This window comes from Diadema antillarum, unplaced genomic scaffold (genome assembly GCF_040938485.1).
Source record: "Diadema antillarum isolate AM-2024a unplaced genomic scaffold, OU_Dant_1.0 scf00000181, whole genome shotgun sequence".
Classification (NCBI taxonomy): Eukaryota; Metazoa; Echinodermata; class Echinoidea; order Diadematoida; family Diadematidae; genus Diadema; species Diadema antillarum.
The window spans coordinates 1,234,206-1,256,951 of NW_027271070.1; the positions used below are offsets into that span (position 1 = coordinate 1,234,206).

At 37.3% G+C, this 22,746-nt stretch overlaps 2 protein-coding genes across 2 annotated transcripts in view; one reads left to right on the top strand and one right to left on the bottom strand.

Moving 5' to 3' along the window:
- Positions 1–2,683, bottom strand: part of LOC139723129 (syntaxin-18-like) — a 38,256-nt gene extending 35,573 nt beyond the window's left edge. Inside the window, exons 1-3 of the mRNA XM_071634395.1 lie at positions 2,478–2,683; positions 1,319–1,386; positions 620–735 (exon numbers count right to left, since the gene is read on the bottom strand). Coding sequence (XP_071490496.1) covers positions 620–735; positions 1,319–1,386; positions 2,478–2,636 — 343 coding nt within the window. The 5' untranslated portion in view covers positions 2,637–2,683. The remainder of the gene's footprint in view (positions 1–619; positions 736–1,318; positions 1,387–2,477) is intronic.
- Positions 2,684–3,737: 1,054 nt separating this feature from the next.
- Positions 3,738–9,590, top strand: LOC139723117 (TM2 domain-containing protein 2-like). Its single transcript, XM_071634383.1, has 4 exons — positions 3,738–3,925; positions 7,090–7,177; positions 8,128–8,243; positions 9,098–9,590. The coding sequence occupies exons 1-4, from the start codon at positions 3,738–3,740 to the stop codon at positions 9,303–9,305; spliced, it is 600 nt and encodes a 199-aa protein (XP_071490484.1). The 3' UTR covers positions 9,306–9,590.
- Positions 9,591–22,746: the final 13,156 nt, after the last annotated feature.

Sequence of the window (22,746 nt, forward strand, 5' to 3'; positions counted from 1 at the left end):
AGCCAAATCCGGCTCAGAAGCTTTTGCCCTGTCCTGATAGCCAGTAAAGCTCCGTGGTCAACTTAAATGCAATTACTGCTCTTTATTTCATACTGAAGAGACCATGGAGATTGCGTGCAAAGAGAACAAATGGTTTTGCCCAAGGCTAGATGAATAACTACTAGCTGCATGTAGTCAAGGAGATGGTGTTTTCAGTGTATCCAATAGTAACCACAACTTCAACAAAGTAGAATGCTGATAATTCGCCTGCTAGCTTAAACTGAAAGTCACTGAAAACAAGCAAATCATAGATGCCCAAAAGATGAATTCCAGCAGCATCAGCTATATGGCCCTGTTACAAACTTACTCCACCACAATGAAATAAATTGAATTAAAAGCAGTGACAAAAATCTTCCATGTGCCTTATAGAGCTTCACACCTGGTATTAACACTCAAAGTGCTCTGGTTGGGTTTGTTCTGATATCTTAGCTGTAGTGATGACAGAATAATGCCAATGGGTCTTCTGGGAGCACAATTCTAAATTTGAAAAAAAAAAGTTACTCTGATAAGTAAATGACACCCATCATCATTATCATCAATATTACTATTTAAGTTATTAGATCTTGAAAAGCTACTTTACCCTCTGCCTTGAACAGTCTTATTGTTTCTGAGCACGTCCTCATGAAATCCTGGGCGTCAGAGTCTATCTGGTCCCGCTCCGCATCAGTCATGTGACTGGCATCACTCACAAGGTGGCTGTATGAAAGAAAAAACGGGGGGGGGGGGGAAGAGAAGAAAAAAAATATAGAAAGACATCAGAATTCAGAATGCCTTGTCACATAAAGAGTTAACTCTATCACTCTCTAAATGTTCAAGTGGATTAGCCTTTGCGAGATGCTTCAAAGGGATGGTATAGCATTGGTTGGGGTGAGGATTCAGCTTTTAACCTTTTGCGAGATGAAATGTTAAAGAGCATACAATTCTAAGTGGAATTGAAAGTTTATTTGATGAAATCGGTTTTGAAATGACTTAAATATCCAAAAACAAGGTAAAACAAAGAGATCCTAATAAAAGTCATGGCCTGTTGCATTTCATTAGGATTTGTAGGATCATCTCAGCCATTTCAAGACCAATTTTCATCAATAAACTGTGAATTCCTCCAAGAATTACATGTTCCTTCTTATTTCATAAGAGATTTCTCATTATATCTCACAAACACACACAAAAAAGTTGGAAACCAGCAGCCCCATCTAAACCATAACTGTACCATCCCTTTAAACCAAAACAAATGTTTGCATTATCATCAGCATCCTACATCCAAATTGCAGCTCTTACTGACCTTGCAGCATTAATGTAATGCTTTCGATGCTCAAGTAGAAACTCCTTCAGTTTGGAGATGGTGTTTACCTGCATGAAAAAGACAATGTGAAATATCATTGGATATTTGCTGGGGGGGGGGGGGGGTAATGTCATGAACAAGAATGCAATTATTGCATATTGCCATGACTGAAACTAATTCTTGCAGCAGCAGCCTTTAAAGAAAAAAATTCACTTACCGGTACATATTTAAGTTGTTGCCACTGTAACTGCAACTGCAAATTAAATCTACAGTAATAATGTGAACACAACTTTTTAAGATGAATTGGGCACCAGCTGTTGGGACAGTCATCAGTCAATATAAATTCAAGCTCTCAAGTATCATGACAAGTGCTTGTGGTGCTAATGTATGCCAAATTCCATTCATCAAGATCACATTGCATTGAAAGGTGTGCACTATCAATGACAATGGAGAAATTAGAAAAAAAGTATAATAATTCATCCTTTGTAACAAATAGTAAACACAGCTTATTGAAATCATTCCATTACAATTCATGCATTTTTTTTTTCATTGCTTCCCTGGGTCAGCCTGATCTTGTAGAAACTTCAATTCCTTGTTGGCTGCTTGCCTTAAGCTTATTATCATCTATTCTATACAATCATCTGTTTTTACTCTGTATTTCGTCATGATTGTTTATCTTTAGGCCTTTCTATCATTATCATTATTTGATGTTCATGCTGAACAAATAAATTCAATTCATTCAATCCAAATGGTAGTACACCACAGGACACCTACCTATTTGAAGGGGGGGGGGAGCAATGGTTGAGGAAATAAGAGTAAATTAACGTACACAGTTTGTTGTCAAACACACTCTTTATCAATTAAATTTAAACACAAACGAACAGAACAAGTTGGGCGTTTGAATGTGCTGAGCTGAGTATGATTCAATAAAGTTACAGGGTTAAAATTACTGGTTACAAAACATTAACGTGTAGAAACCGTCAAACAAAACAGTTAAATATAAAGTTTACTGGAGTCACGGCCTGTGCGGTATACTCGTCGTCAGTGGTTGCACTACATAATATATGGCCACCGGCCACCAGTAGTGCAACGGGTCTCGCGCCCGGTGTAGCGGTGCTCGATGTTCGCTTAGCGGTGACGGTGACGTTGACATACTTACCACCTCCTTGGATTTTGCAGCAAAGTCTCCCTTGCTCTGCGCCTTCGAATGACCAAGAATAGATGATTTCGAAGCATCCTTGCCGACACCAAGAGCTTTATTTCTTGTCCGTACTGTCTTGACCGATGCCTTGAAAAGGGAGGTCCTGTCTGCAGCCATATTTCACTTTGAAGACAGCCGCTGCCACACGTTATTTTACTGGCAGAATGAATCGTCCCAGTTGTCTAATGGTTAGTTATTACACGCAAACTCGATGTGTTCACTAGGTTCCTGGACAACTCGACCGCGGGATAAGTCGTCCCTGGACAAGTCGTCCCTACTCCTGGACAGCTCGACCGGGTCGAGTTGTCCAGGGTCAGGTTTGCGATTGGACAACTCGACCCAACTTTATTTGTGCCAGATTTTTGCAGAATGAAACACATTTTAGTCATTAAAATGGCATAGGTTAGTGGAATGATGTATGAAAAAATGTTTTATCGCATTTTTAAGGCAATTCCTATCTATTTTCTGATGCTGCGAAGCAATATTTCACGGTATCTTCCCTGCTCTGAGAATCTCGGTGACGGAGCTTTTTCTTGTGACGACAGCCTGTATGGTAAGGTGACATTTGTTGAGAAATTTCCATTAAATGCTTATAACCAGCAATAAAATATAGTATTTTACATAGTTATACGTGTTTTCTATCCTTAGTGACATTTTCATGAGCAGAGGAATCATTTCAGTATGATAGATAAGATAAGATAAGATACCGTGAAATATTGCTTCGCAGCATCAGAAAATAAATAGGAATTGCCTTAAAAATGCGATAAAACATTTTTTCATACATCATTCCACTAACCTATGCCATTTTAATGACTAAAATGTGTTTCATTCTGCAAAAATCTGGCACAAATAAAGTTGGGTCGAGTTGTCCAATCGCAAACCTGACCCTGGACAACTCGACCCGGTCGAGCTGTCCAGGGGTAGGGACGACTTGTCCAGGGACGACTTATCCCGCGGTCGAGTTGTCCAACCCCCGTTCACTAGTAGTTGTGTTATCAAGATTTACGTGTAAGGATTGCGCAATCATTAGGTGTAGTATTTAAAATCTGGAGTCTATATGTTTAGTTAGGAATAATAATATGTAGGACAATATTTTTTCTTCCTTTACAGAATTTTTGAGCTCTGATAATATATCAAAATAGAGAATTTTTAAAGGATATATTTATAGTAAATATTTCACACGTAAATATTCCTTGAAAGAGACACACTTAGTCCAAAATGGCTGCCCCCATGTCGCCAGAATTTGTTGTCCTTTTTTTCATCATATTATGCTGTTTAGCCAGAGCGACTTCAAAGGTACTATCAGAAAATGACAAGATCATAGTACCTGAAGAGGATGGGTGCTTCACAGAAGAATGTGGTGTTGAGTATAATCCAGCAGCACCGCTCGTAAAATGTTCCTTTTTGTAAGTAAATACTAAATGTACAATGTAGGCTTAGCTATAACGTTAGTATTTTGAGCTGTGCCTGACGCCTGGCTGTACCAGTGCCAGTGCTTTGTGCATGGTGTGTGTGTGTGTGTGTACAATGTAGATACAGACGTAGACGTACTGCTAACGTTTAGATCAAGGAGGTTTTATACATGGAGTTCCAACTGGCTGTAATTATTCAAACAGTTGTCAGATTTCTATTCGATGTACAAAAGAATTCCACAGACAGGTGCACTTGTGCCTTTTTTGATGATCGATGTTCCAAGCCGCCGTCTTGCTGAGCAATCTGAAGATTCATTTTGAACGTTATCATAATGTTGGCCATATTTTGCTTATTTATTTATTAAATGAAATGAAATTTCACTTAATGATAAAGCATGTAAAACAAAAGTCAATCCTGTCCAGAAATGCGTGCAAAAGTGTAAATCAGAGCTGTATCATGTGAGAATGTTTAAAACAGTGCCATCCTGGAAAGCTGGTTTTATCACTTTTCCGCTTAATTTCTACAAATGAAACTGATATGGAATAATCTTCAAGTATAATTCTTTATTGATATATCAGATTAGTGCCCGGGCATGCCCAGTCGAGTAATTTTCATCTTTATTTCAGCATTTTTTGCTCAATTTCTATTCGCGCATCCTCGTGTCTGTACCACCTACCTTTTAATCATGGTTTTATAAAAAGGAATAGCGAAAAGTGATTACCATCACAAAGACATATTTTCCTTTGAAAGTGGCTGGTGATTACGCAATGAGACACGAGTCAATTGTCTTTGTATCTGCGCGGCAGATCCTGTTTGGCACATGCTTCAAATATTTTTGAGCGGCGGCTTCGAACATGGGTACAAAGGAAATAAGACAGTTGTGACTCCATTCTCTTGAACCTCCTTGGTTAGATCTAAACTTAACTGTAGCTGTAAATTAATACATTGTAATGTAGGTGACACTTTAGTATGTGTAACGTTAGGTAGAAATTCTTAAATGTATGTAGAAGTCTATGTGTAGAAATACATAGGATACCAACAAGATTCAAGAAATTAGAATCAACACGACAGATGGCCATGGCCCATGGGTGTGTGAAATTTTAGATTTTAATGGTACCGGTAATTCTTTTGTTCCATTTTTTTTTCCATTGACATTGATGTGTCATAAAACCCGGCCAAGCCTCAAGGTTCAACGCGACCTCTCTTACTCGTGCCAAAATTCACCCCCGCATGCAAAAGCATAGGTTTCCACATGTAGCCAGCTGTCAAATTTTGGACTCCACGCATTGTGGTTAAATTATGGGTCTGTTGAACAATCCCTTACTTGCTGGCATTCAAGAGGTTTATCCTTGATTCGGAAAGTAACTGTTATCAAAACTTTGATTTTACAACAATTTTTGTATTTATACTTATTTCAACTTTATGTATTCATATTCCTGAAAGATTCTTTCAGGAAATTGATAAACTATTTTTAAGATTTATTTGGAGTAGTGGTAACGACAGGGTTAAACGCACCTTCCTTTGCAATGATTATTCTTCTTGTGGTCTCAAAATGGTTGATATACAATGTACGTTCATTTGCCCTTGCACAGAAATTAACATGGACCAAACGTCTGTTGGATACTTCAGTTATCAGGGCTTGGAAAGATGTTGAGTTACTTTGTCTGTCTGATATTAATGAAGATACTGATATTCTCTTTAGGGCCTTTGCCCCTGAAGGCTTTTTGAAAAAAAAAACTGAATTGCCAACTTGCAGAGTCTCTTAGAACTTGGTATAAGTTTAAAACAAAATTCTTGAAAACCATGAATTTGGCAGAACTGCATAAGCAAGATTTACTTTGGTTTAACAAGAACTTTCGCCTTAAAACAAAACCGTATTTTTATTATCCATCCTGGTACAAAAGGGGGATTCTTTCTGTTCAGGATATACATGTGGTGTGTGGCAACCGTTTCAAAGAGTTTTTTGAGTTAGTTTTAGAATTTGATATCCCCATCAAAGACAAGAGGAAGTACAACTCCCTTATGAAATCCATACCAGTAGGGGATTTGTGGTCTCTTGATATCAGAGACCCATATGATTTGGTGTTACAAAAATTACTACAGACCAAAAAGGTTCCAAAATTTGCATATCCCATACTAAAATCTGTGGAAGTGCCTGGGAATAAACTTGAGTTTTGGAATAATTTGTTTGATGTTAATTTGGATAAAGATGAATGGTCTCGTATTCATTTTCGTAACTTCAAGTGTACTGTGGAAACTCAATTAAAGTCTTTTTATATTAAAGTTTTTCATAAAGCCATTGCTACAAATGACTTTTTATCCAAAATTGGGAGGTCTGACACTTCCTTATGTAGTTTATGCAAAAAGGATCAGGATTCTATTCAGCATTTTCTAGTTATTTGTGAGATTGTTACTCCAATCTGGTCCAGATTAGAAAGATATTTAAGCTCCAGTTTGAAAAAGAGTAGAATTATCAAATTTTGAAAAACTCTTTGGCGTCAACCAATCTCAATCTCACTCTTCTTGTACCAATTTTTTTTTTTTTTTTTTTTTCTGCTCTGTACAAAATTCATATATTGATGTAAGTTTCAAAATGTTCAACCCTCTTTTCATTCTTTGCTTCCTTTTATTCGGGTGAAACAAAAGACAGAGTACAACATTGCCTCAAAAAATAATAATCATGGTATTTACTTTAATAAGTTCATGTTTTTATGTATAATGCCTTGTTTGATATCACTAAAATGATAATGCATGTATTGTTTTGCTTCTGTGTGTATGTTATGTTTTTTCTCCGATAAAAACATTCAAAAAAAAAAAAAAAAATTATGGGCAGCTTAGTTTAGATGTGTTCGTAATAATCTAGGCGATGACATGAAATGTTCATTTAATCATTGTTTTGTATTTATGTACACTAGCAGTCCCAAAATTTATATTTAGTTGAATTCTTGGTATTTTTGGTAGTTTTGAGAGTTCAGAAGTGGTGTGCATTTTGCTCACTACAAGTGTACCTTTCCCCTTTCATAATAAGAGGTATTAACCAAAAAAATAAATAAATGAATAGATAAATAACAAGTTTGTTTCTGTGACTAATGATGTACAGTAGATGCCTTCACATTTCATGTTCTTAGATCTATTAAAAACTGTCTTTTTTTTTCAGACCTGATGATTTCATCGAGTGTGAAGCACCTGAAGATCTGAAAGGGAACGACACCATGAGGAAGGAACTCGGGGCAGGATGCTCAAAAGTAAGGGTGAAAGGTCAAATGCAACCTGCACTGGCTCAGTACAAAATAAAAATCCAAGACAAAACAAAATTTAACAAGGAAAAAATGATAATATTAGTTAGTAGCCAACTCACTTGAAAGTTGACCATATTGCATTAATTTGCAGGCTCAAACCAAGTTGTCTCAGGCAGAAATATGCTATCAATCAGTGATGTTTCACCAAACACCATATTAATATTATGTTGTACTATAGTGTTGTACAACATATCAAAGTGTTAATCGCTGATTCTTTTGTATTCCTTATCATCTTTCTGTGGGATATAAGTTAAACTCTAATTTGAAAACTGAATAGGGTGTTGTTTTTTCCCTTCTATGAAACAGGCTTTTTTTTTCACCTTTTTTTTTTTAATTATCATTTCAGAAGACAAAGTTCCAATTACTGCTTTTTCACCTGCCCTGATACACAGTAAATATTACTTCATTTTGTCCTGCATGTTCTAAACATTGTAAACTGAATATGTATCTGTGTGTTTTGACTCATTTCTACATATCTTTTGTCTCCCTTGTACTCATACATATTGTATCCTTCAATGTATGGTCCGTTGCATATACGTCAGAGAAACGGGTAAATGACATCAGCTTGTTGTGGTTTCAGGCCACTAACAATAGAAAACAAATGATATCAACATATCACACCATGTCTTATGAATGAATGAGTGAATGAATATATCAACCCAGCACATCATGTCTTGTCGAATGAATGAGTGAATGAATGAATGAATGAATGAATGAATGAATGAATGAATGAATGAATGAATGAATGAATGAATGAATGAATGAATCAAGAATGAATGAATGAATGAGTGAGTGAGTGAGTGAATGAATGAATGAATGAATTGCAATATCCATGCATGATTGAGAGTATTACAGTGTGATTTTCATTGTCATTTTTTTCTCTTCAATGAACGTAGTACGGAAAGGAGAGATACCAAGATGTGCAAAGATCGCCAGTCACATGTCACGTCCTTCCGGGGATAGAATGCTACGGCAACAGGACATTCACCAAGCAGAACATCCCTTGTCTAAAGTGAGTATGTTTTTTTTTTTGAACCGAACTATGATTTTTTTTGTCCTGAAAATTATGTTTGTTGGCTTTTTTGTTTCTACTTGTATTGTGCAAGTTTGTGTTTTGTATCTGCAGAAGTTGGCAGCCCTGCATATGCACTTCATTTAACCCACAGTCACAGTGATGCTTCATGTAGTAAGAGTTAGCAGGGCTTTTGCAAATTGATTGCACGGTTACTTAGTCCAGGCGAATGTCAAATAGATAAAGTATTTACAAACTTATCTCCGTAACTAAAGTCGTCGCCACAGGATGCTACCACCGTTGAAAGGAACTTCATGCAAGTCTGTGTCCTCAACACTTGTTGTATCATCTATCTACATGAGACAGCTTTGTTGTTGTCTTTGTTGTTGTCGTTGTTGTTTTAGTTGTTGTTTTGGCATACTCTGATTCTCTGTCTGTTGAGAATATATGTGATATAATAAATCATCACAAAAGCCATATAATGTCAGAAAAATAATTCTGTTGGTTTTGGCAGATATGAATTCATCAGATGCTAAACTTTAAATCAATATATGATTTGCCCTAATTCATTGTAAGCAAAACATGTTTGAAAATAGTCATAAGTTAGAAAACTGTCAAGGTTGTGCATGTATTTCAAAAGTCAGTTTGCACACATTTTTCTTCCTTGTATGATTTCCAACTTTATACAGGTAACATGATGACCCACCACACATTGTATTTGACATGTGAGGAACAAGCTGTTATTACTTCATGTATTCCACTCTATTTTTGCTGTCTTCTGTGTTGTTCTTGTTTATTCAAAGTTTGTCTTTCCAAATTTCTCAGTGTTCTTCCTCTCTTCATCTCACCACCAGGTTTGAAGGACAGCACTTCATCAGCACACTCATATTTTCCATCTTCCTGGGATTCTTCGGGGTGGACCGTTTTTGCATGGGGCAGGTCCCAACGGCGGTTGGCAAACTACTCACCCTGGGCGGACTGGGTGTGTGGTGGATCGTGGACATTGTCTTGCTGGTCACCGGCGGCCTGATGCCCGCCGATGGTAGCAACTGGTGTCCGTAGCCAAAGGTTTCCATGGCAACTCATACAGATGGTGAAACAGTTCATCTTTGGTGTTGACGAGTCATGCGTGATTGCAGACTATCATGAGAAGGGCAGGATTGTTACCAACAAAGTGAATTCTACTTGGCTTGTCCAGGGGAGAACTTGATGGAACATGCAGAACATTTGCTCTCGTAGAAAGAGACCGGATAATATTGAGTGAAATCACATGTCACCACAGTGAGAAAGTAATGATCATGCCACTTCAGCACCCATAAACCAGCTGATGTGCAATAAAAGTGGGCACCACAGGGCAGTCTTTATGTGGGTCTTGCCGAATTAACAGGAGTCGCACTCATACATATCATTGTATAAGCAAATATTTCACAAGGTTTTCATTTTGTGAATTTCACTAGTCAGATCGTATTAGCAAATTTAAAAACATGCGAAAATATTAACTCTGATTCCAACATGAATGTGACGTGCACACATACATTTCTCCATTCAGTTTTGTACTCCACAATCGCGAATTATTCACTCGCGAAATTGTCGGGAAGTCATGATTCACAAAAAATTAGACTCGCTATTATACAGTAATGTATATTTATGCAATGCATTTTGTGCTTACTGACATAACAGGATATCAACTATAATGAAGAAAAAGGCTTGGTTTTGAGCTCTTTATTATACCTGGTTACCCCTCTATCTCAGTGACATGACCAGGAAATGTCATGTTCTTTATGAAACCCTGGACAGAAGATGTCTGTCCATTAACTGGCAATCGAATAATAACAACTTTAAGTTATTTTCTCCTTGTAAAGAAATGTGTACACTTGTAACATAGATATTTGTTGATGGATAGCACTGCCAACTCTTTATAAGTGGTAGCTATTGGAACATGGGAATCGGCTTTGTCCTGGACAGTGTTGTTTATGCCATGATATATTTCAAGAGTGAGATAGTGTGTTAATCCAGACTTGTAAGACAAATTAGCGCATGGTTGATTTCACTATTGAGATTGAGGAGGAATGACGTTTATCACTTTCCGATAAAAAAGTTTGTGATTTGTCACCTTCGCAACAGTACGAATTGCACTTCTGTCACGGGAGTCCATATTTTCACAAATTTCACTGTATTTAATTGAGCGTCATTCGGCTTTCAAAATTCACGAAAACAAGTGCACTGCTAAGTATGCATTGCATATACAGTACTTGACTTACATGACATAACAACTACTGTACCTACTGTTCATATTTTGGTCTAAGCATTTTCTTGGACCTAGGCACTTTGTCTCATGCAGAGTTGGTGCTTTTGCCTCTTGAGAGCAAAGTGATAACTTTCTGAAGCAAAAGTTTCATTGTGTGTGTCTTTTCCTGTAGGGGGAGGCATTAACTTAGGAGCAGACTTTCTCTGAGATACTGATTTTCATATAAGTACAAATTTGTATATCAAATTGTCTTTTTTGTTGTTATTTTTATCATGAAATTGTTATTATGGACAAATTACTTATCTTTGCATAGCTGGTTGTGAAGTAAAGTGTAGTGGTATCTTGTTAACATGTGCTGTTTCTAAGTTTGATTCTGCTAAACTTGAGAAACTGGAAAGCTTATTTGTGTTGTTGTTTGATTAGAGTTAAAGAAGATAAAAATCATGTTTAATATATAAAAAGAAATGGAAATTTTCACCAAAATAATTACTTATGCTAATATATGCATAAAATCATACATTTTGCTCTAAATCAGAAATTAAGGCTCCTAGAATTGTAATTTTTGGTGAAAACATTCTTTGTAGCATTCCCAACAATGTACTGAAAAAAAAATTTGGTATCAAAATCATTTTCTTATGTATTTTATTGTTTTATGAATTTCTTATGTATTTCCTTGTTTTTTCGACCTTTTGTTTTATCATTTTTTTTCCGCAAAATTTATGACAGAACCTATATCAAGCATAATTATGCTAAAATTAATTAGTTTCAGTCTATAAAAGTGAAAATAATCAGATCTTTATGAATAAGAAGAGAAAACTCCATTTGCATAGACTTTATACACAAAATCACATTTTTGAGCCATTTTCGGTCTGACAGGCATGTAGAAAACGTTATGCGGCGTCGTAACGGTATGCACGATTTTCGCGAAAATGGTGTCAAAAGATGCGCGAGTTAAGAGTATGAAAAGAAGGCAGGTTCCTTCTTTATATACTGTGCAATATGGCTTGAAAGAAGTAAGTCCAAAGTGTAACTTGAAATGTAGTCATTAGAGTAGAGACATACTGCAGGATCATGGTTAGAGAATGAAATATGTATGTACATTGTAAGTCATGCATCCCTGCAGATACTCATTTTTGGAGAGTTCATGCAGCTGGTTCATGCCATGAGCTGAGAACATCACTCTCACATCTACTGGGAAACCCTGTTTGATAACAAGCTTGCTTATAATGACGTTCCGCTTTTAACGAGGTAAATTTGGCAGTTCTGATTTCCCATTGCTGCTATTTGGCTGGTCCCCTTTTAGTGCATTTTCGAGGTACCAGATGTGATGATGTAGTGCTTTTAACCCGTTGAGGACGAGTCCCGAGTATACTTGGGCAAGCGTCTATGGGAAATACGCGTTGTAGCAAAATCAAACTGTCCTCAACGGGCTATAAGGAGTTGAATTTGTTGATCCCAATTTTCCATTGCCTTATTTGACTGGTCTCTTTTTCAGCACGTTCACAATAAGGTACATCAGTTTTAAGGAGGTAAAATCAGTGGTCCCAGCAACCTCGCTATAACTGGGTTTCTCTATATATTAATCCCTTAGACAAATTGTGTGCCTTTCTCTTGTACACACGTGTACCTCCAGTGCATGTGAGTTTGCAGCGTGTACAGAAATCGAAGAGCAGATATATGTAGTTTCTGTATGTGCATATGATATAAAAACTCATCTTAGTGCATTTGTCGTTACATTAGTGTACAAAACCAAATACCATGGTACATATTGGTTTTTTTTTGTTTGCCAGGAAATCCATTTAACAGGATAGTCACTTTATGTAAGCATCAGAAATAAGCAGATCAGAATTTGGCAAATCAAAAGACTGATACAATGTATATAATTTTTGTCTGTTTGAGTGTCCATAAATCATCCAGTGTTGCATTCTAATGGCCAGTCAAACTGACCATCTTGTTTGTGCAGAGAAAAGCCTGGCTCCACATTCTATCCCCATTCATATCCTCCAGTGTTTAAGTCTAAGACTCATCTCATTTGGAAGCATTTTGATACCAGATCAGGGAAAATGAATGTTTAATGTATCTGAGATACTATATACATTCATTTTCCCAGCACTGTTTCTTTGCTTTGCTCTGTTTCTGACTTATGTTATGTATGTTTCTTTGTTCACTCAAGATGTATTCCACTCTGTTTGCTATGTACTGCATACATGACTCTAAATCATGATACATGGATGGAACTTTGAGCATAACTCAAAGTTAGTTGTGTAGCTTTTTATTATGTGAACTTTGTATAAGAAAAATATAATTTTGATCAAACACTTCACAGTTGTCAATGTGTGTAATTCATTGCAGGGTGTTTCATCAGTTATTAGCTATATACACAAGTGTGTGGACAATACTGTATTCTAACAATTTGCAAGAGGTTGATATTTTTTCCTCTTTTATGTCTTCTGTTATAACTTCTCTTCCTTTTTGTACTTCTTTTTTCTTTTTCTCCTTTTTGATCTTATTATTGTGATTTTATCATTATCATAAACTGACAAATTAATAATCTCAATAACATGGTTACTGTAAAACATGATATATTCGCGGCATGAATTTTTTGCAAATTGGAGCCGACGGCCTTTTTTGCGGCATGAAATTTTCGCGAACTGGAACTGGTATTCAATGCATATAGTGTATAGACAAGAACTTTCGCATGCATTTTAATTTCGCAAATCTTCGCGCTCGCGAAATTCGCGAAATTAAAATGCACGCGAACATTTCTCGTTTTACAGTAGTTTTATAATTATCATCATTATTGTTGCTTAGATTGCCTGTCTTTCTGTCTAAGACATTCGTCCTCTTTCTTGTCTAGACATTCTCTGCCTTAACTCTCACATAAGAGGGCAGCAAACAGTTATTACTGTGTGTGTATGTGTGTGTGTGTGTGTCTGTGTGTGTGTGTTTGTGTGTGTGTGTGTGTGTGTGTGTGTGGTCTTCTCGATTAGCAATGATAATCTTGGTAATGGTGTCTTGAGTTGATGGTGATATCGGTGATGAATGTTATGACGATACATTGTATTGTTAATCAAAGAACAGTGCCAAAATCGTGTTGATCAGTGGACCCTTCCAGTATTAAAGTATCATACAATGGCAGATCTATGGGGGTGGGTAGGGGGTTTAACCCCCCCCCCCCCCCCCCCCCACCTTAGGCTGCCAAGTGAAAATGTGAAGTGTGTAGAAAAATGCCATCATCTCTCCAGACCCACACAATAATGTTCACAGCACTCTGTCGCGGCTCAGTCCAGCATTGTCAGTGTTGGCATAATTATGCTTTCTGGCATAATTCGGTATACTTCAGCATGTAGCATTATGCTAGGCATACATCCAGGAATGTGAATTCTCTTTGCCGATTTTGGGAGAGAAGTGGCAGCAAAAAAAAAATAAAAATGAATAAAAATAAAAGAGTAAGAATGTGAACATACATTTTTTGTTTAGATAATAATGATAATAATGATAATAATAATAATAATAATAATAATAATAATAATAATAATAATAATAATAGCAATAACAATAATAACAATAATGATGATAATAATAATAATAATAATTGTTATTATTATTATTATTATTATTATTATTATTATTATTATTATTATTATTATTATCATCATTATTATTGTAATTACATGTATTATCATTATTTTATACCATCGCGGTCAACGACGTACAGGACTGGTGACCACTGAACTCAAACACTACGTAGTGTATGAGTTTAGTGCTGGTGACGAGTTTATGTGCACTCTAATGATTTTTTGATCTAGCGCCATCTAGCGGTCGTACAACTTTCCACTCAACAGTATTGGAGGTGGGATTTCACAAAGAGAAGGGCAGATGATTTATGAACATTTCAGCAAGATGGGAAGTTCGGAGTTCACATAATCTCAAGGAGAGAAGATAATGATGGTAACCAATCAGATGAGGCAATATGTAGTACACCCTGTCCCTTCTCATAACTTTCTCATAGCATGTTACATTGAAATGAGCATTTACATCATGTTACAACGTGTATTTCTAGAAATATAGGGATAATTTCCAAGCTGAAGTTCTTTCTTCCTCGTTCAACTTTATTTCTATTATATAATTCCTTAATGCTCCCATATATAAGTTATTGCAATGTTGTATGGGGTACTTGCGGCTCTACCAAAATAAATTCTATATTTAAATTACAAAAGAAAGTTATACGTATTTGTACAGGATCGCATTTTCTGGCTCATACTGATTCATACTTTATTTCATGAGCTTAAAACATCGAAGGTTTTTGATTTGAATATTATTCAAGTAGCAGTAATTATGTTCAAATATATACATCATCAACTTCCATCATCGTTTGATAACATGTTTAGGTTCAATACTTCTGTCCATTCGTACCCTATTCGCATATGTAGAAATTTCCACCTTTTGAATCCCAAATTATTAGTGACACATAAATCTATAAGACATTCGGGTCCGGATATTTGGAATAATCTCCCGGATAATATAAAGTCTTGTTCAAGTATTTATTCTTTGAAAGCTTCACTTAAACGATATTTGATACGATTATATTCTCCAAACCAATTGAGCTGACAAATATTTATAGTATAGATTGTCATCTTATTGTCAATCTCAATTTTCTTCCTTCAACTGCATCTTGCACTCTCACCTGCAACTGCACTGCACTCACATGATCACCTTCCTCCAAGAGAGTTATGTCGTTGGATAGTCATTTTATGAGGCCTCCATCCATTTCAAGCTTAATCGCTTATGATGGTGGTCTCCTGCATTCAATTATCTCTGTTGTTTACTGAAAAATACTGTATATTTTATTTTATGTTTCTGTGTATCTACATTGCTCAATGCAATCACCTATGTGAATCTATTTATGTACTGTTATCGATTTATTTCACTGCACTTGTTATTCTTTGTCTTTGTACTTTTTGAAGTTTGCATTCAAATTGCATCTGATTGAATGCAGAAATAAAAGCAAACAAACAAACAAACATCTGATTTTGAGGAAACTATTTTGTGGTGTTTTTCTTTTTCATTCAATGCGTTCATCAAGGTCAGTGTGAACATGAAATGGCATCTTGCTTTGATGTATGAATCGACTTATTCCGCTGACGGAAAACTGATGAGATACATTTCTCACCGAGAACTTTCGTCAATGTTGTCCTAAAGTTATAAAGTGTGTGTGCGTCGTCGTAATGAGTAAAGATCATAATAAATAATCTCTTGGAGAGTCAGTGCATCTAGTCCAGTACATTCACCTCGTGGACTATTCTGCCCATTTCTTCATTCTCGTAGCTTACACTCTTCCTCGCTTGTTAAAGCTGTCGGTATTTCGTGTATGATTTCAATGCATGCAAGTAGATAGCCCCTAACTGTATTCTGTAGAGGAAAAAAAAACCAACAACAATCAGGCAAATAAACAATATTACAAAACTTTGACGTGGACAATCTTCCGGCGCGCCACCGTAACTATGTAGGGCGCCCTCATATGAATATTCTTGTCTTGCATGTGTGATCTGGATGTTTTCTTCTTCTTCTTCTTCTTCTTCTTCTTCTTCTTCTTCTTCTTCTTCTTCTTCTTCTTCATCTTCTTCTTCTCCTCCTCCTCCTCCTCCTCCTTCTCCTTCTCTTTCCTTTTCCTTTCGCAGAGTCGGTGTTTAGAGTCGCTACATAAATATGTAATACATTATTTCATTTGATAAAATAAGCCCCCCCCCAAAAAAAAACAACAACAACAACAACAACAACCGAAGTTTCATTCAATTAGACGGTAAATAAGGAAAATTTGGAAATCCTTTTTTTTAATATAAAAAAGCACGCAGTCGGATAATTGTTATCAATTCGACATGATACCGGTCAACAATTGAGTTTCGTTAATGCTTACGTCAACGGCGTAGCCAGGATTTCATCTTAGGGGGGCGGTTAGTCTGCGAGGGAGCGAAGCGACCGAGCCCGAGCGAGCGGAGGCGAGCGAGGGGGGAGGGTGTGGGAGGGGGGTGTCCCCCCTCCCACGGTAAGAACTTTTTGCATTTTGATGTTGTAAATGGTGCAATTTGATGCATGTTTTTGCGCGTTATATCGACGTGAAACAGTCCCACTTGTTTAAGGTAGCAGTTTATTTTGATGTAGATTATTATTGAACAATTTGCCTTTAAAAATGCTATAAGTTAAATACACTTCTTGTATTAACTCTTTTCACTGAATATCGTGAACGCGACTGAACCCGAGAGAGCGGAGCGAGTGAAGGGGGAGGGGAGGGTGTGGGAGGGGGGTGTCCCCCTCCCACGGTGAGAACTTTTTGCATTTTGATGTTGTAAATGGTGCAATTTGATGCATGTTTTTGCGCGTTATATCGACGTGAAACAGTCCCACTTGTTTAAGGTAGCAGTTTATTTTGATGTAGATTATTATTGAACAATTTGCCTTTAAAATGCTATAAGTTAAATACACTTCTTGTATTAACTCTTTTCACTGAATATCATGAACGCGACTGAACCCGAGAGAGCGGAGCGAGTGAAGGGGGGGGGGGGGGGAGGGTGTGGGAGGGGGGTGTCCCCCCTGCCACGGGAAGAACTTTTTGCATTTTGATGTTGTAAATGGTGCAATTTGATGCATGTTTTTGCGCGTTATATCGACGTGAAACAGTCCCACTTGTTTAAGGTAGCAGTTTATTTTGATGTAGATTATTATTGAACAATTTGCCTTTAAAATGCTATAAGTTAAATACACTTCTTGTATTAACTCTTTTCACTGAATATCGTGAACGCGACTGAACCCGAGAGAGCGGAGCGAGTGAAGGGGGAGGGGAGGGTGTGGGAGGGGGGTGTCCCCCTCCCACGGTGAGAACTTTTTGCATTTTGATGTTGTAAATGGTGCAATTTGATGCATGTTTTTGCGCGTTTTATCGACGTGAAACAGTCCCACTTGTTTAAGGTTGCAGTATATTTTGATGTAGATTATCATTGAACAATTTGCCTATAAAATGCTATCATTTAAATACGCTTCTTGTATTACTTCTTTTCACTGAATATCATGAACGCGACTGAACCCGAGAGAGCGGAGAGAGCGAGGGGAGAGGGGAGGGTGTGGGAGGGGGGTGTACCCCCTCCCACGGTGAGAACTTTTTGCATTTTGATGTTGCAAATGGTGCAATTTGATGCATGTTTTTTGCGTGTTTTAACGTGATGAAACAGTCCCACTTGTTTAAAGTTGCAGTATAATTTAGTGTATATTATTATTGAACAATTTCCCTATAAAATGGTATCATTTAAATAATCTTCTTGTATTAATTCTTACACTGAATATCATGAACACCATCTGTTCAGCAGTCAAACAGAAAAAGCATGCACACGAGGGTGTAGATCTCATATGGCCGGCATATCCCCTCCCACACGAAGGTGATTTTGCGTTTTCAGATCTGAAATTCAGCGATCTGTTGCAAATTTTTGGTGCAATACTTTTTCATCGAAGTGATAAAATCACGGAATTTAGCTCTTATTCCGAATGTGCACCATCTGTGTGTATGTATAAAGTCTAGTGAGGTATATAGAGGAAGGGGGATTCCTCCTCCCGCTCGCGGAGCTTTTGCGTTTTTAGAATTGAAATAAAGCGATCTGGGTATATAGCCACAGTCTGTACTTCTTATGCATGGTGGAAGGGGGGAGGGGCGGGGGAGCAGGGAGAAGGCGTGGGCGAGTGTTATCCCCACCCTTCCCTTCCGATCGAGATTTGCCTTTTTAAGGTTGAAATTGAGATATCTCATCTACGCATTTTTGATGGAATCAACATTTGGGAAATCACACACACACACACACACACACACACACACAAAACTGATTGGGGGGGGGGGGGCTGAGGGAGGAAAAAGTCGATTAAAAGGGGAAATTCCCTTAGCGTGTAGTAATTTGCGATTGTATGACGAGGATCAATATCTTTATTTCATGAATGACACTACACAAATTCATGCACAAATCGTGCGCTGGGACTCGAATGACGCAAGTGCGTCGATGTGTGCATAAAGCCGCGCGGGGAGTTGGGGGGAAAAAGATCTCTTACAGGTAAATTGCGGAGAAATGAGACGGGAGCAATAATTGTCTGAGTCGTAGGAGCAAATGTCGTGTCACCATAATTTTGTATGTATCATTAACCCCCCCCCCCCAAAAAAAAAAAAAACAAACAAACAAACAAACAAAAAACCAAAACAACAAAACAAAACAAAACAAAACAAAAACAAACACAAAACAAAAACAAAAACAACAACAACAACAAACAAACAACAACAAACAAACAACCAAACAATCAAAACAAAACATTGTTACCATCTTTGCACAAGTTGGAAAAGACAAATTCCCGGAAGAAGGAAGTCCATCTCCACTCGAAGGACATTTTTGACTCCCTTTTTTCTTTCTTTTTTTTTCAGGAAGGCGAATGCAAGGCTATGTTCACCACCAGTGATACGTGCACCGCGATACAGCGGGATTTCGTGGAAATTGAATTGGGCGTCAATGGCGATTGCATCATAAAGTTATGAGAAAAACTGACTCATCTATTTCTCTCTCAGTTTATCTATTTTTCCCCTCCCCCCCCCCCCCCCCACATCTATATTCTCTGTTTTAGCATCTTTCGAACCAGGAAGCTGGTTTACTCAATCTGCCAGACTTACATTTCCACTTTCGCCGCAAATTTATCTGCTTGTTCGCATGACACAGATATTTTCTTTGACATCGAGATCGTGTGGCTTGAGACGCGCTACGCATACGCCGGCGGATACGCTCTGCTTCTTCTTCTTTTTTTTTTTTTAATCCTACTTTGGTAATTTTGCTTTTTAACCTTTTGAAGACCCTTTGAAATAGCATTAAAGACGATAGGATGGGAAAAGCAAATATGCAAACAAACAAACAAACAATCCATCCACAAATTCCCAAAACAGCATCACTTTATCATAGATCTATAGCCAAAGTTATACGTGTGGGAGCGAGATTAGCAGACGGTTAGTTAAGACGAAGTTCATGACCCCTGGGTCAGAGGTCATTATGTCCCAATGGCAGATAGATTTCGAGATAAGGAGAAAATCCTTTGTAATAACTGAAACCTAAAACAAGCTCCCTTTTGGGGCAATTTACGGGTGTTTTCAGCAGCGGTCTCTTTATGGACGAAATCGTACACCTCATTTAAAAAAAGTTTGATTTTTTTATATGGTGGACGTAGTCTTCCTTCGCAGACTTTTTACGTCTTGATTCTGGCGGAAATAAAAACGATATGAAACTAAACCATACTAAATGAAACGACTCTTCGCAAGCATTGTTTTCGTAAAACCCGCATGTGCTTATGTCCAGCATATTGTTCAACATTATTTTGTTGTATTCCCTCTCCCACTTTTATAGAATCAGTTGCCACTTCGTACGGTGTAGTAGTACTTGTATCTCGCTCGGTGTCCCACAATGTTACCTATGGTAGAGCAAGATGACACACCCGAATGAAACGCATGGGTCATAACTGGAAACGTCCCAGTACTGAAATAATTGTGATGACCTCATCAATTTTAATTTCAACACTTTCAAGCGGACCAATGTCCAGAATTGACTTTGCCATTTCCGTAACTGTGCCCAGTTTTTCATGAAACATTCATACAGCATAATATTCAAACAATTCATCGGAGCTTTCATTGCCTAAATGTCACATTGTTATTCAGACCTGTGATGTATGACGGTCGGTTGTCTTTTGTTTTTCTTTTCTCGGGTCGTTGACCAGAATGAAAAGCGCTGATACCGAGAATGTAAATAACGCTAAAAAAGAGACAGTTTTAATGAAAATTATTTTAAAAGAAGTAAATACAAAAATCATTGACAGTGATTTTAGGCTACATGTATATTGTCATTAATTTTATTAAATATCTGTACTTATTATTATCAATATATCAATATTATCATCACCATTTCTGTTGTTATTGTTATGATAAACGAGATAATCATCATCATCGATATAATGGCATTATGCATATTAACTTTTTTCAACTTAACTCGATTCAATTGAATTCAAGTTCATAAGTTGCCTGGGTGACTTTTTTTCCATCCAGAAAAAATTCAGGATAGCTTATAAGTGCAATTCGAGAAAATCAATTTAAAGATCGGTGACTTTTTTCCATTCATTTGTGTGTGTGTGTGTGTGTGTGTGAGTGTAACTTCATACTTAGAGAGATTTTATCCTTTGATATTATTTTGCTGAATTTAATCCTTAATGCAAACTCTTTGTCACCATTGGTTTCTATGTATGTTGTTCCTATTCCTCAAGTGCAGTTATTCCAAGAGCTGTGTTTTTGTATTTGTGTTGCGTTTTTTGATGTTTGATTGCTTTTTCTGCCCTATCTGTCCCATATTATAATGAATGTCATGTTTTGAATTACTTTATACTTTATCTTGTCCAAGGATGTAAGCACTGAGCGGGAATTGAACTCGGGTCCTCCGATTGGGAGTCGGGAGTCTTATCCACTATGCCACAGCGCCCCCACTTAATTATAATCTTTATGATAATCGTAACAGTATCAACAATTAATGATGGTCGTCATTATCACTATGTTATAATTACGGGTGCTGTTCGTCGCTATTCCGAAGGTTCGTTATTCCGAAGGGTAGTTAATCCGAAACACACAAATTCCCTAAACCTAGAGGTTCGTTAATCCGAACATTTAGTGGCGTTGTTCCGGAGGTTCGTTATTCCGAAGATCCGTTAATCCGAAAATGAAATTCGAACAATGAACCTTCAATAACGAATCTTCGGACTAAAGAGCCTTCGGAATAACGAACCTTCGGAATAACGAGCTGTAACCATGATTACCTCGGAGGAACTGAGTGAAAAGTAAGTAAAAGGTTAACCGTTCATGTAGCACCGGCTGGGCGCGGGAGACTATCCGAGATGGTATCACTGCGTGCTGATGATATCACAGGTAATCAATCGTCGGCATTGAGGGCATGGCTTGTATAGAGAATTCTTGATTTTGTGAAATGGATCCTGTTTACGCTCGGATTGCTTTGGAATGGATTGCGAATAAAAAACGACCCCCCCCCCCCCCCCCCCCACACACACACACACATCATATACCCCTCAACATACCACTGGGAGACTTATGAATAACATTTAAACCCTTGTTAATGTCTTTTCTTTCTTACTTTCTTTTCTGAAAGCCCAGATTGTCCCTTGCTTGACAGTCATTGCCTCGGCTAGATTTATATCCGCAGAGATACACAGATCAAGCTTATTTGCGTTCACAGTTCAGCATATCATGTGAAGACGTGCGCAACATCTGACATGGCACGAGCGTTAGGTTTCAAGCGTTTGATATCCTTATTACATACTACCAGTGTTAAAGAGGGAATCTACTCTCTGAATTTGAATAGCAGGGCGAGGGTGATGTTCGTTATTCCGAAGGTTAGTAAATCCGACAATTAAAACAAGATTCGTTATTCCGAAGGTTCGGTATTCAGAAAAACGCAAATTCCCTGTACACCTGGAGGTTCGTTGTTCCTAAAACTAAAAAAAAAAAAAAAAAAGGGGGGGGGGGGGGGCGGGGAGGGGTCGTTAATCCGAACATTTGTGCTGAATTGTGCGTAATCTGAAAACGAACATACATAGACGGTGCGTATTAACGAACTTCGGAATTACGAACCTTACTTCATTTTCGAATTATCGAACCTTCGGAATAACGAACTGTAAACAAACAGGGACTTAACCGCACAATGCAAATCAGGCAGAGCGATGACGTCATCACTCGCATAGTAGTCCTCACATCACAACCCCTATATATATGTACATGTATATATATATATATATATATATATATATATATATATATATACATAATTATCTTGATTTCTTATTTCATATTGGTATATTTACTTCTTTATTTCTTTCTTCTTGAAATGCAGACTAAGCTAGAACGAGTGATTCATGTATTAAAGGCATGACAACAGTTATCATTATGACATGGTCAAAATATGACAATAGAGATAATACTTCCACTAGAGCCTACTACACGACTGTCATTTCTTCTATTTACAATAACTATACTTACAATTATGATGGTGATAAAAGTATTCATCATTATCATCATATTATTATCTACCAGCAACACAATGGCATTTTAAGTAAATATTGTGTTAATGATTATAGGGGTGTAGGGCAATTATCCCCCTGGGCAATTACCCCGGACCCTTTCCCTGACCCTTC